Source organism: Meles meles, chromosome 13 (genome assembly GCF_922984935.1).
Source record: "Meles meles chromosome 13, mMelMel3.1 paternal haplotype, whole genome shotgun sequence".
Lineage (NCBI taxonomy): Eukaryota > Metazoa > Chordata > Mammalia > Carnivora > Mustelidae > Meles > Meles meles.
This window is the reverse complement of record NC_060078.1, coordinates 50,507,468-50,521,280: the sequence shown is the minus strand read 5'-3', so window position 1 is coordinate 50,521,280 and position 13,813 is coordinate 50,507,468. Positions and strand designations below refer to the sequence as shown.

Sequence of the window (13,813 nt, the reverse complement as noted above, 5' to 3'; positions counted from 1 at the left end):
TTTCCATTTGGATGCCATGAATTCCCAGGGTTTACTCCCTTTAGAATTTCTTGACTTGAAAGGAATTGAAGCTGAAAACCTTTCAGAGGCTTTCCGCTGACTTTAAGGACTATTTTCAAGTTACTTTGTCTATATGCAAAGTCCATGTATAAAGCTGGCATGACATTTACCCAGTCGTGTGAATTACCCTGGAATTTCACAGGGCCATATATGCTGTTGAGCCCAAATTCCAGAGTGGTCCTGATGATCAGAGTTGTGTTTTCATAGGCAGTGAAAAGTTGAGGTAATTCTCTGGATAATTTAAGATAAAAAGATTCATTGATGGGGAGAATAAGTTTCTTTAGGTCAGCATTATCCTGATTTTCTAGTTAATTCAGTTTGTATGACAGTTTTTAAGTTCTTCATTTCATTTGAAGAAGCCATATCCCTTAAAGGTTTCTTCCCAAGAAGAAAGTCATATAGATGCTGTATGTTCCCAACGGTGGATGACTGGTTAGGGGAAACTCCCCTGCAGCTTGGTGTAGAAAAGAGTTTGACAGAAGGCCAGATTCTCCTTCATCCAAATAAATTTATTCTGAGATGTTTTCTTTCATTGGCTGTTCATGGCGTGCCAGCACTCACGGACTTCTCTCAACCCTTAGGTCTTGGATTTGCACTCTGTTACTCTCCAGCGATTGCCATGGTTGGCAAGTATTTCAGCAGACGGAAAGCCCTGGCTTACGGGATCGCCATGTCCGGAAGCGGCATTGGCACCTTCATTCTGGCCCCGGTGGTTCAGCTCCTTATCGAACAGTTTTCCTGGCGGGGAGCACTACTCATCCTCGGGGGCTTCGTTCTGAATCTCTGTGTTTGCGGTGCCTTGATGCGGCCCATTACCCTGAAAGAGGACCAGACGACTCCAGAGCAGAACCCCATCAGTAGAACTCAGAAACAAGACTTCAAGCGAGTGGCTCCCTGTTCCACTTTGACTAAAAAATGGGTGCAGACCTGCCTCTGTTGCTCTTTGCAGCAGGAGTACAGCTTTTTATTGATGTCAGACTTTGTTGTGTTAGCCATCTCTGTTCTCTTTATGGCTTATGGCTGCAGTCCTCTCTTTGTATACTTGGTACCTTACGCTGTGAGTGTCGGAGTAAGTCACCAGCAAGCCGCTTTCCTTATGTCCATACTCGGGGTGATTGACATTGTTGGCAATATCACATTCGGATGGCTAACTGACAGAAGGTAAAATCCTTTGAGACCACAGCTGGTTCCCTACCAGGGGGAAGTTTTCCATATCTGAAAGCAACTCCCTTGCTTGTTCTTCTAGTGAGAGGTTGGCAAACATTTTCTGTAAAGGGCTAGAGAGTAAAGAGGGGCTCTGTGGGTCATGTGATCGCAGTCATTCAACTCTGCTGTCATAGCACAAACCAGCTGTAGACCCTATACACACAAAGGTATACCAGGAGGATTTTACTTATGGATACTGAAATTTTTTTAATGATTTTTTTAAGATTTTATTTATTTATTTAAGAGACAGAGATCACAAGTAGGCAGAGAGGCAGGCAGAGAGAGAACAGGGGAAGCAGGCTCTCTGCTCAGCAGGGAGCCCGATGCGGGGCTAGATCCCAGGACCCTGAGGTCATGACCTAAGTCGAAGGCAGCGGCTTAACCCACTGAGCCTCCCAGGTGCCCCTGGATACTGAAATTTTAATTTCTCATATAATTTTTACATATCAAAATCATCGTGTTCTTTTGATTTTTTTTTTTCCAGCCCACTCAAAAATAGAAAACCATTCTTAGTTCATAGATAGTGCAAAAACCAGGTGGTGGGGTGGATTTGGCCATAGTTTGCCAACTGCTGTTCTAGATGGTTTGGGAGCGTGGATAAGTCTAAGTGGCCAAAACCTGTGGTAACTACAAGTTCTGGTGACAGATTTAATTTCATCCCAAGTCAAGTCAGTCCTTGGGCTGGGTGTTGTGGTTTTAGTTATTTCTTAATGACCCCAGAGGTGGGCTGGCAATGGAGAGAGGAGCAGAATTCAGTTCAGGTAGGAAGACCAGGGGCAATACTTATACATGATCTATAGGCACATATTTGTGTTTGACAATTCAAAAAGCAAATACTTTCATTATAATTTTAAGTTTAGGAATCACAGTTGTCAGAAATCCACGAAGTGGTTTCTTCAGCTAATGCTTATCTGCTAGGATTGAAGAGAGCAAGGTACTCATCTTCTCCTAAACGGACTCTTCACACTTGAACTATGACGTGGGAGAGCAATGATCCTGTATTATGTCTTTGGTAATTAACCAGGGTTCCACTGGCATTCTCCAGTGCTATGAATATTTAAAATTAATTCCAAAAATGTAGTGGGTAAGGAAAAGAGCAGAGAACAGGGGCATCTGTCTGGACAATCAACTCAACAAGAAGTAGCCCAGTGTAGGTTTGATAGAGGTGTATGTAGTCGGAGATATGCGAGAACTAAGTTCTTGTGCTGACTCTGCCCCTTACTATCCCTGTGAGCCAGGGAAGTCACTAACCCTCAGACCCTTAAGGGTCTTCATCTGCAAAGCAGGCCAGTGCAATATTTTTCTATGAACCCTTAGCATTTTGTGACACAGTTTTCAACCGTTTGTAAAGCATAAAATGCTGGTGCTGATATTATACTGAGTCTTTGTAATAATGAATGGTATCAATGCCATTTGGTAACAATGATGAGTTTGGAGCTAGAGAGGGAAAGTGGAAGGGAAATACCACCGGGGAGGGCTCGGAGTAAGACTTCGTCCTCGTATAAGACCTTCATAGTCTCTGGTGAAGCATTTTAATGTCTTCATATGCTAGCTTCTCCCTTTTATATGCTGGGGTTTAAAAAAATATTTTATTTATTCATTTGACAGACACAGTGAGAGGGAAAACAAGCAGGGGGAGAGGAAGAGGGAAAAGCCCCCAATGCGGGGCTTGATCCCAGGACCCTGGGATCATGACCTGAGCTAAAGGCAGACGCTTAACCGAACTGAGTCACGCAGGCGCCCCTATGCTGGGTTTTTGAGCATATATGATGTACCAGATACCAGTGGATGACCTATCTGAAAGCATCTAGTAGGATAGGCTGCTAGGAAATGTTAGCTTCCTGATACTGTACCTGTTATTTTATAACTATCCTTACGGTAACCCTATGAGATTGGTAACAGTCCCATAGCTAAAGAAACTGAGATTAGAGGTAAGCTGTTAGGAGCTGATAGAGCTGGATTCAAAATTCCATCTTTCTAACTTCAGAGCGTATGCTACTTTCTGCCATACCATGTTTCCTGGGAAGATGAATTCTGTGTCTCCATATGCCAGAAGAATGATAGGCAAACAACAGAGATAACCATGGGAAGCCTTCTCTATAAGTAACAATGATGCTTATTGCTGGGGGTGGGGGGCATGGTTCTAAAGCTCTCGGATAGAACCCCTGCATACTGCCCTCATTCTTGATCTTCAAATCCACAGGTGCCTGAAGAATTACCGGTATGTCTGCTACCTCTTTGCGGTGGGACTAGATGGGCTCTGCTATCTCTGCCTCCCAATGCTTCAGAGCTTTCCCCTGCTCGTGCCTTTCTCTTGTACCTTTGGCTACTTTGACGGTGCCTACGTGACTCTGATCCCTGTAGTGACTGCAGAAATAGTGGGGACCACTTCTTTGTCCTCAGCACTCGGTGTGGTGTACTTCCTTCATGCAGTGCCGTACCTGGTGAGCCCGCCCATTGCAGGTAGGTTTCCTGGAGAGACCCACCAACCACATCTGTTTGTCATACCGATGTGAAAACCTCACGCAGACAATGAGGATTGGAAAATAAGTTGGGAAGAGTGAAAGAGAAAGGGATTCAAGAGCCATCAAAATATCATGGTCTTTTTAATATACTTGGTTTATAACTTTCTTCCAGCCAATGGAGACCTTAGCCTACTTGGAAAGAAAAAATCCAAAATTAGGGTGCTGATTCCCTTCCACACTAATGACGGGAGCAATGGAATGGAGCAGCTGTTCAAAACTTGTAAATAAGTCAGGCACGTGCAGAGGGAAGTTTAGAGGGAGTACAGGGTTCCACTTGGGGATAGCGGGCAGCGAGGCTGAAATGGTGAGTGAGCGTGTCACGGTGGAGTGTCTGGAGTGCCAGCCAAAGGAGCCAAAAGGGCCCTATATTATTCTTCAGAGACTCTGGATAATATTATAGGTTTTGTGTAAAGGGGTAATATGGTAAAGAGTATATTTTAGAAACTGGGACCTAGCAACTGACCTGGTAATTAGGGGAGAAGCAATTAGGATTCCATTCTAATAGTTCAGAAGCAAACTGATAGAGACCTACACTAGGGCTGCTGCAGCAGAAGTAGAAATGAGCTCTTGGGGCAAAGAGGAAGTATTGGGGAAAAAAAAATCAACTGAATTTAGCATGTGGGAGTGAGGGAGGAGAAAACACAAAAAGAATTTAGAAAATAATGGCATGGTTGAAAGAAATAAGGAAGCTGGAAAAAGTGGCTTTGCCAGAAAAAACAATGAATTAAAAGTTTAGAAATATTCGCATATCTGAAATGCCTAATAAAATGTCCAACAGAGCTGTTTAAAGATGAAATCTGAGCTTTAGAGGGAGGCCAGATTTGGATTTAAAGATTTGGGAATTATCAGATAAAGCATCTAGAATGTTTTATAAACTGTCAAATGCTATAGCAATTTAAAGCATGATTGAACAAGTAATTTGACAACTATTTATTGCTTACATGCACCAGCATTTCCTTTGGCATTGCTATGGCAGCAAACAGGTCAGAGTCCCTGCTTCCTTCCCGGAGAATGTGGTCTAGACCAGTGTCTCTCAAAATGGAGGTTCTTGGACCCCCCCTGTGTCAAAACACCGTGGGGCCCTTGTTACAAAATGCAGATTCCTTGATCCTCCTTTGTGATCTGAATCTTTCCAGGAATCTACATTCTGAATCAGCTTTTTTGTGAAGCTCATGCGTACTAAAGATTGAGAATAATTGGTTCTTTTTAAAAAGAGCTTATTTATTTATTAGAGAGTGAGTGCACAAGCCCAAGAACAGGGTGAGGGGCAGGGAGAGAGGCAGACTCCCCACTGAGCAGGGAACCCAATGCAGGGTTTGATCTTGGGACTCCTGGATCTTGACCTGCACCAAAGGCGGCCCCTTAACCTACTGAGCCATCCAGGTGCCCCAAGAATAATTGGTTCTGATTTTATCACCTGCCTAAGCTAAAACTAAGAGTGAAGGTCTCTGAAAATAGGCAAAAAAGAAATGAGCCAAACATGTGCTTAGAAGAAAGGAAGGGAATTTTTGAAGAAAGCAGGATTTCTGCTTTAACTGATATTGTGAATAAAAAGTTTTGAATTATTTCCAAACTCTAGTGATTGCTAAAGAAGCACACTGGGGGGGCAATCTGGCTGCTTCATAGGTGTGGATAAAATATCCTGGTCAGTTTAAACTTGGTGATATAGGGCTACATGTTTAATGCTTCATTTTGGGAAGGTACCCCCAAAATGTTTTTTGGGGGGTCATTTTGGGGGCAGATTCCCAAAATGTCTTCACATCCTCCCTCCATAGCCAGTTTTTGTGTTCACCAACCTTTAGGAGCAGTGTAATTCTGTATTTCTTTTAAAAAGTCACAGTGCATCAATGAAATTGGAATTCCTGGATCTTTTTTCAATCTGTGGCCTTCCTTTGGCAAATCAGACATTATACTTATTGTCAGGCCTTGGAGAATCTTACCATTTATTTAATTACCTTTAAAATGACAACTCAGTCTCTTCTGTTTGGTGCTACAGAAATATATGCATAAGTAAATCCCACAATAACTAAAATATTTGAGATACTGTGAATTGTAGGAAATTTTGTGGGGCTTATACCAATTTCTACATAACATTTTTTAAAAAGATTTTTTATTTATTTGCCAGACAGAGATCACAAGTAGGCAGAGAGTCAGGCAGAGAGAGGGGGAAGCAGGCTCCCTGCCAAGCAGAGAGCCCGATGTGGGGCTCGATCCCAGGACCCTGAGATCATGACCTGAGCCAAAGGCAGAGGCTTAACACACTGAGCCACCCAGGCGCCCCTGAATGACACTATTTTAATCTTTTCTTCCATATTTGCTGGTATTAATAATAGTATTTATTGTGTAATCACTAAGAATGAGACACTCCTCCAAGTACTTTACAGAACAACAATCCGTTTTAGGAGTTTTCCTAGAAAGCAGAATGCAGTTTTCAGTTGCTGCACAATATTTTTAGATCAGCTTTGTGTGTCAGAACTATGATGGCGGTGCCTGCAACATAGTGTTTATTATCCTTAGAAAGCATTAGATTTGGGAGCACATAAATAATTGGATTTTAGACTCGACAATGTAATTTTGCGGTTGCTTGTTACAGGATGGCTTGTCGATACGACTGGCAGCTACACGGCGGCATTTCTTCTCTGTGGATTTTCAATGATATTCAGTTCTGTGTTGCTTGGCTTTGCTAGACTCATAAAGAAGAGGAAAAAAACCCAGCTGCGGTTCCTTGCCAAAGAATCGGATCCCAAGCTGCAGCTATGGACCAATGGATCGGTGGCTTATTCTGTAGCAAGAGAGTTAGATCACAAAGACGATCAGTGTGTGGCTCTGACTGTGCCTGGTTACAGTCCTACATGACCCATGGCCTTGAGCCTGGGAATCTTCAGGGCTGAGAGAGGTGGGACCACTGGACTGCACATGTCTCAGAAGCATTTAATTTTGGCAGACGCATTGCCTTCCGGGGAAATTACCGTCATTATTTTATTAACGTGTTGATAGGGGAAAATACCAAAAAACAAAGCAAGTTGGACTGGCTCAGAGTTTTCCTCATTTGCGACTTGTACTCACAATTGAACTTGTACTTTTCAGGCAATGAGCATCACTCTATGGAGAATGTTAGGACGGAGCTGCTATAATTAGCTGTAATTCGGGGTAATTTCGAAGCATGACCAAAGCAGATGACATTGGAAAGCTTTGTTGCCAACTCTCTGCCCCTCTGTCTTACTCCCTCAGTTAGAATGGAAACGGAAACAAAGGCATGTTAGATTTGCTTACTTGATGCTTTTTTGGAAAAGGGGGTCTGTATTAATCACTGCCTTTTGCAGAATCTAAAGCATTCTTCAACAACTCCGTGTAAAGCCCTAGTGAGAAACTACACTATGAGAAGGGGTTGACTTCTTCCTAAGGCTGAGCCCCTCGCCTCTGATTAGGCACTCAAGCCTGTTAATACAATACTGAATTCAACAGAATACACCAAGTCACAAGGGTGATTTCTAAATCTTACCTGAAATGTTAACACCAACACTTCTCTCCCCCTTTTTTCTTTAGAAACAAAGTGTTTATTTGAATTTGTACACACATTCCTGCCAGGAACTGAAAGTGTTGGCAGAATTCCAACTGGGCAGGAATTGAGTTCTTGAATCAGCAGGTCTCTGATGGGAGTTTTCTTTTCAGATCAGACATTTTGGTTCATCATTACCCAAAACAGAACTTGGGAGGTTAGCCTGAAAAATATTCTAAAGGTGAGATTCCTTTCTCCCTGTGTTAAGTTTTTATCTTTTTATGGATAACCATTAGAAACTTGGTTCTAACTTGGGCCTCTTCACCTGAGTGAGAAGGCTTTAGGAATTGGGCTCAGCATCCCAGCGCTCTCATTAATTAGAGCTTTGGTTGGGGGAGAGGGAAGAGAAGCTTAAGAAGGTTAATGCTGTGACACTTTACAGTTCATAGAACTTGTTTATGTACCTTCACTCACTGGATTAGAATAATTTACTCATTCTCAAGTACTCTGTTTTCCTACAGTTTGGAGTAATTTCTGACTTTTCAGAGGGAGGACGTGGGAAAGAAGAGAAAGGCCAGATCTGCTGGCTTGTCTCCAACCCTTTGCATCCCCAAATTGTGTCAGACCTGTAAATTAGGAGCAAGTTACACCATTGAAGGGGGATTTTAACTATTGAAAAATTTAAAATCTGAGCCTTAAAGAAATATTTTGACCCCGAAGTCCATTTTATCCACTGTCCCTCCAGAGGCCTGCACTGAGAAAGATCTTAGGTTGACTAGGCATGTTCAGCAAGAGTCTTTGCCTATAACTGGATTACGTCATGAAATTACATATTACTACATTGCTTTCAGAATGAAATACTGACTTGATTTAATGGAAGAACGCTGTAGTATTTCATAGTTGTTTTCCAAAGATAAATTTGAATGTTGCCTATTATCTTTTTACTTAGTTTAAGACTGTAGTTTTGAACCCATTTACTTTGTCACTTGCAATTTAAAAACAATATTTGGAAAATATCTATAAAAAAGTCAATGTTCAATGAACTTATGTATGTTTGGAGTAGCACTTTACACTAAATGTCACTTCTTGAATCTTCAAGCCTAAAGATTTTTTTGGAAATATAGTTATAAATATTCTTAGATGTATTTTTTCCTGGTGATCACAGTAAAATTTTGTTTATCCAGCTCTGCAATATCATTTCTCTAAAGTATTATAAGTATTCATGAAAATGAGTATAGAAACCAGAGCTTTTAAAAATTTATATAAAATAATTCAGATATTTTTACTTTATACATGCATAAATTTATATTTTACTTCCCTTTTGGAGCAGCGTTTTTAGAAAACCAGCAAAGAAAATGTAGATTTTAGAGTCTACCATTGTCTAACTTCACAAAATTTTCCTGTTAAGGTTCCATGTGCCTATACTGTTTATTTCAAAAGGGAGGAATGTGTGGGAATGATGTATTTTGTGGAATCAAGAACAAGATTGTGGTGTGATGATTCTACATCTTAAATATTACTTTATATCACTTCAAGCTCTACTTTGAAATTGACTAGAAAAGCAAAGAAACTAACTTCTATAGATACATTGTACCATTGGGTCTTCTTTTCAGATTGAGATTTTACTAATAGATCAGATATTTATGCTAATATTTTCTTATTTCAAAAGCATAATAAAGTGAGTTTATATTTGTGTTTGGAAAAATATATTTTTTTCCCTGTACACGGGTTTGGATTGAATGGTGAATGGGTTTGTCTGAATTATGCTAAAATGTAGCTAGCATATAAAGATGTGGTAAACAATCCAATAATTTACGAAAGCCAAACCTATTTATTGAGTACTTCCAATGCATTAGCTACTGTGCTAAGTACTTCCTACACATTGTCTTATTTAATTCCCATAATAACCTATATTATCACCATTGGATGAATGTGGAAACTGAGGCATCAAGTGGCCACTGCATTCCTCTGGCTCCAGTGAAATCCTGTAAAGCTAGGAAGCTGTGTGTGGCCGGAACCTGCCTTGGATTTTCTTCTTATGTGTGTTCAAAAAGCCATTTAGAGACAGACCCTCCTTTGGGAAGATAAAATCCTTTGGATTATGATTCCTCTCCCAATTCGTTTAAATGGGGAGATTCTAGAATGGAAATTTCCAAGAGTTTTCCCAAGAGTCTGGTTCTATCAAGACCACCACTTCTAGCTAAGTGGTTTAATCTGCTATTTATTGATCCAGGACTCTCTTTGGGAGCATTTATGTATGTGTAGCAGGGAGAAGGTTGGGAAGCACACTGTGTCTCAAAAGAGAGTTCTTTCTTCTGCATTACCAGAATCATGCTTTCTCAGCCAGGAATTGAATTTTTTTTTTTTTAAGTGCCTGTACCATTGCCCAGTGATGACAAAGATGGTCATGTCTATCTGGCACTCACCTTCCTGGTCTCAATGGGTCTAATTCTGAAATTGTTTATTGAACTGAAATAGTGTGAACTCAAGATAGATAGCTGAGTTTTCCTTCTCATACTTCAAAGATTGAGTCATTATTTTTTTCTAACTCCACCAAACAATAGATTTTAAAAGATTTTTTTTTTTTAGGGATTTTATTTATTTCTTTGAGGGAGAGAACAAGTATGGGTGGGGGGAGGGGCAGAGGGAGAAGGAGAAGCAGACTCTCCACTGAGCAGGGAGCCCAAAGCAGGGCTGAATCCCAGGACTCCGAGATCACGATCTGAGCCCAAGGCAGATGCTTAACCAACTGAGCCCTTGGGTGCCCCAAACAATAGGTTTTTATAACTGTTGCCAGAACAGCTACCAGTGAGAGATGACTGGGATTTGGTCCCATAACACAGAGAAATATTTGAGAGAGGGAATCTAGAAATATTCAATCAGAATAAAAAGACTAACATTTAAAATAAAACATTTTATTATGGAAATTTTCAAATGTACAAAAATAGAACAGTAAAATGAACTTGACATAACCATCCCATAACATCTACCATTATCTACCTTTACCCTCTCCCTTGATGAAGTTGACAGGACAAGTCTTCCTTCAGCTGTCAAGGAATAACTGAACCTGGCAAGAATAATTTATTCAAGCAAGCAGAGGGTACAGGTGGCTGGTATCACTTGTTAAAGAACCACATCGTTAGGAAGCTGATTGGGTCCTCTTTCTTTCTGTGGACTTTGGGTGTCTGAATTACAAGTTGCAACTCTTCCTTCTTCTCTCCCCAGGCCTGATGTGATGTATCTTCCTGTAGCTTAAGGAGGTGTCAAATAAGTGAAAAGTGTTTTCAAATTCTGGAAAAGAGTGATGATTATTACATTCATTATTATTCTTAATTATATAAGTGTCAGGGGCCTCTTTGTGGAGTCTGGACCTAGGATTGGTCTAAAATAAAAAGCACTTTGTTTTTAAGGAGTTAACGTGTAATCGACTTAAGATATAAAGTGGCATTAAAAGACATTAAAATTAACATTTTGAAATTAATTAATTTTAATTAATAAATAATAATAAATTTAAAATTAACATTATAAAATTCTTTCTTTTGTGATGGCGAGTTTGGTCTTTTCCCACTGACACATTGGTGGAAGAATGAGAGGCCCCCGTCCTGGCAGTGGTGAAGACATATTCTCATTCCCAAAGCACTTGTTTCTACAACAGAGACCTGAGCAGAGTCTGGGTATTGTTCAGGGTGGGGAAGAAGATATGAATGAGGAAAAGGGCTATGTGGTTACCTGAGATTCCAGCAGACTCTGAAAGAGCCTCTGGGTCTAAATTTGCCAGTCCCTGCTCAGGCAGGGGTGAAGAATTTGGACATCTGACTTCAGTTTCAGAGTTCAGCAGTCGAGGAGAGCCTATTTTAGAATCATAAGTTACAGGTCTGGTATGAGCCTTCAGTACCAGCCCTGGTCTCCAAGGTCAAGCAGGGTGTAGCCCCTGCCTAACTTACAGACTTTATGTTGGGCTGCACTCTTGCTGCCAGTGACCTCCTCAGTAGGTTCCCTGGGTCATTTTTGCCTATGATGACCCTTCAGTGTGCTCACTTACCAACTTTTGGGGTACAATTTAAACATCACTTTCTAGATAGCCCATCTGTAACCACTGCCCCATCTAAATTCTATATCCCCATTATCACGACCCACATTACATTCTCATAACATTTTGTTCTTTTCCTTGAAAGAATATATTTTAGTTATAATTAATATTCATGTGTGTGTTTACTTAAAATGTCTCCTCCGTGAAGCCACAAGCTTTCTGAGGCTAGGGATCACACTGACTCTTCACTAGTCAGTCCAGTGCCTAAAATATAGCAGGCACTCGACAAATATTTGGTGCGTAAATGAGTGAATAAAGAAACTGGAATGAGAACTTAACACAGCTGGAACTGGGGCTGATTGAAGGGTTGGGTGTGCTTGAAGTTGCTCTTGGCCCTAGAATGGATACAATATGTTAGATAATTACAGTCTGTGGGTCTATATAAGACACCTGGTGAGATGTGTCCTGGGATTAGTAGGTGCTTCAGAGCGCTGAGTATCGTGGCACAGGTTTGGAAAAGCAAATAAAGGTAGCAAAGAGAAGAGTTGGTAGAAATAAAGTAAATAACTAAAACTTGTAATTGAGGCCTGAAACTAAAAATGGTATGACTGTGATCAACCCAAACAGGCTTAATTAGAAAGCTCTGTTGTGCTCAGATTGAGTAGGAGGCCTAGGGGTGGGGGCTTACACAGGGAGCCCTGGGACGTTAGGAAGAGGTGGAGCACCTGTGCCTCGTGCATGAAATATAGGATTTCAGGTACAGGCAGCACACAAGCTGCTTTCACTTCGCAGGAAAACTACACCACTATTTAGCCAGGAGCAGAAGTCCCTGACTGGAGTCTTCTGCACAGTCCTACGGCTGGCCTCAAACTCAAAGGGCATTACTGAAAATTAGCATGCTGGTAAACATTTTTCAGAGTTGATGAGAGGGTTTAATCAATTAATGACTATCTTTAAAGCCCCTCATCAGCATCTGATATCGTTTTTATGGTAGGGAATTAAAAATACAAAGAGCACACCTTCCATGATTTCAAGTTAATTGCCTAATTGGTAAATTGAAACCATCACCATGGGAGCAATACCATGAAGTTGTTAAATGCTGACCTGAAGCTAAGGGCTCTGGGTACTATGGAGGTTAGGAGAGGAAGAGCTGGAGGCCATTGCAAGGAACTCAGGTATAGGGCTGAATGGGTTGGAATCAGCCTCTACTCTTTCTAGGGGAAGAAGCTGGGAGTAGGGGAAAGGGATGTGGGACAGCCACTTTATGTGGCTTCCTGAGGTTCCAGCAGATACCCAAGGCCAATGGAGCACGAAACACTAGTTAAACACGAATAATTGCGTTTAATCATGAGGGGATCCATAGGGTGTCTGGAACTTTGGGTATTGCTAAGATCTGGGGTTGTATTTGGTGTCTATAATTTGAAAACAGGAATTTTCAGAGAATGGGTTTATACCTCAATATGCACTTCTCAACTCTAAAAAGAAACCATTTAGGGGCGCCTGGCTGCCTCAGTTGAAAGACCATGCCACTCTTGATCTTGGGTTGTGAATTTGAGTACCAAGTTGGGTGTAGAGATTACTTAAATAAATAAAACTTTAAAAGAAACCCAAATAAATAAAAAGGAATTATTTGTAAGTTTTCTCTCTTAAAGGGTCCAGAGCTTCAGGAAGTTTTTTGTTTTGTCTTTGTTTTAAATCGACATGTTATACAGCACTGCCATCTGCTGGAATTAGTGAGACCACCTCCCAAAATTTGGTGACTTCTAATTATAGTTCAAATGGACAGTGGTGCCTTAGAAAAACATTGACGTTTGTTATTGTTTCCTTCTCTTTCGGCCTCCAGTTCCTGCTCATTACCCATCCCACGTTTATCCTCTTCCTCTTGAAGTACAAATATAGGAATAAAGATGCTGTATTGTGTTTTTCACCATTTTGATTGCCTAGGTCAGTTTTCTATGCGGAGTATCAAAGTTAACATGAATGATGGTTTTGATTGACTTAACTAAGGACAACCATTGGTAAAATTTATCATAATTTTTTATTGAGCCTTTTGCCTTCCTTAGGAATCCAGATTGCCGTCCTGGGTTCCCTTCCTAGTCCCTACTAATATGTTAATTGATTTGATTTGAGTTAATAAAGGGTTAAATTAAAGTATGAGACACAGACTCTTAAATACATATCAGAGAGTCGAATTTTGAGAAATGTTGAAACCAAGAGATCTAAAGGAGTGTATTCTGTGTCAATTTGGAAACGTATATAAAACATCATGTTTATTACATTGTACACAAATTGCGAGAGACCGTGATCGGATTTCCTTTAAAATATGTAATTCCTTCGAAACTGTGAAGGTATACTATTTATGTCTAACAACAATTGCCTTCAGAGGGAGGTATATTGTGTTAAAATGAAAGAGCTTTTTTGTTGAACTAAACATCTTGATGAATTTGGCTATGCATCATGGATCTGTGGCTGAGAGTGAGGATGACTCAGAAC

General features: G+C 40.7%; 1 protein-coding gene across 1 annotated transcript in view; it reads left to right on the top strand.

Moving 5' to 3' along the window:
- The window catches only part of SLC16A12 (solute carrier family 16 member 12), a 75,436-nt gene extending 65,599 nt beyond the window's left edge, over positions 1-9,837 (top strand). The window contains exons 5-7 of the mRNA XM_046027880.1: positions 642-1,221; positions 3,470-3,729; positions 6,385-9,837. Of these exons, the coding sequence (XP_045883836.1) occupies positions 642-1,221; positions 3,470-3,729; positions 6,385-6,647 (1,103 nt within the window). The 3' untranslated portion in view covers positions 6,648-9,837. The remainder of the gene's footprint in view (positions 1-641; positions 1,222-3,469; positions 3,730-6,384) is intronic.
- The last annotated feature ends 3,976 nt before the right edge of the window (positions 9,838-13,813 follow it).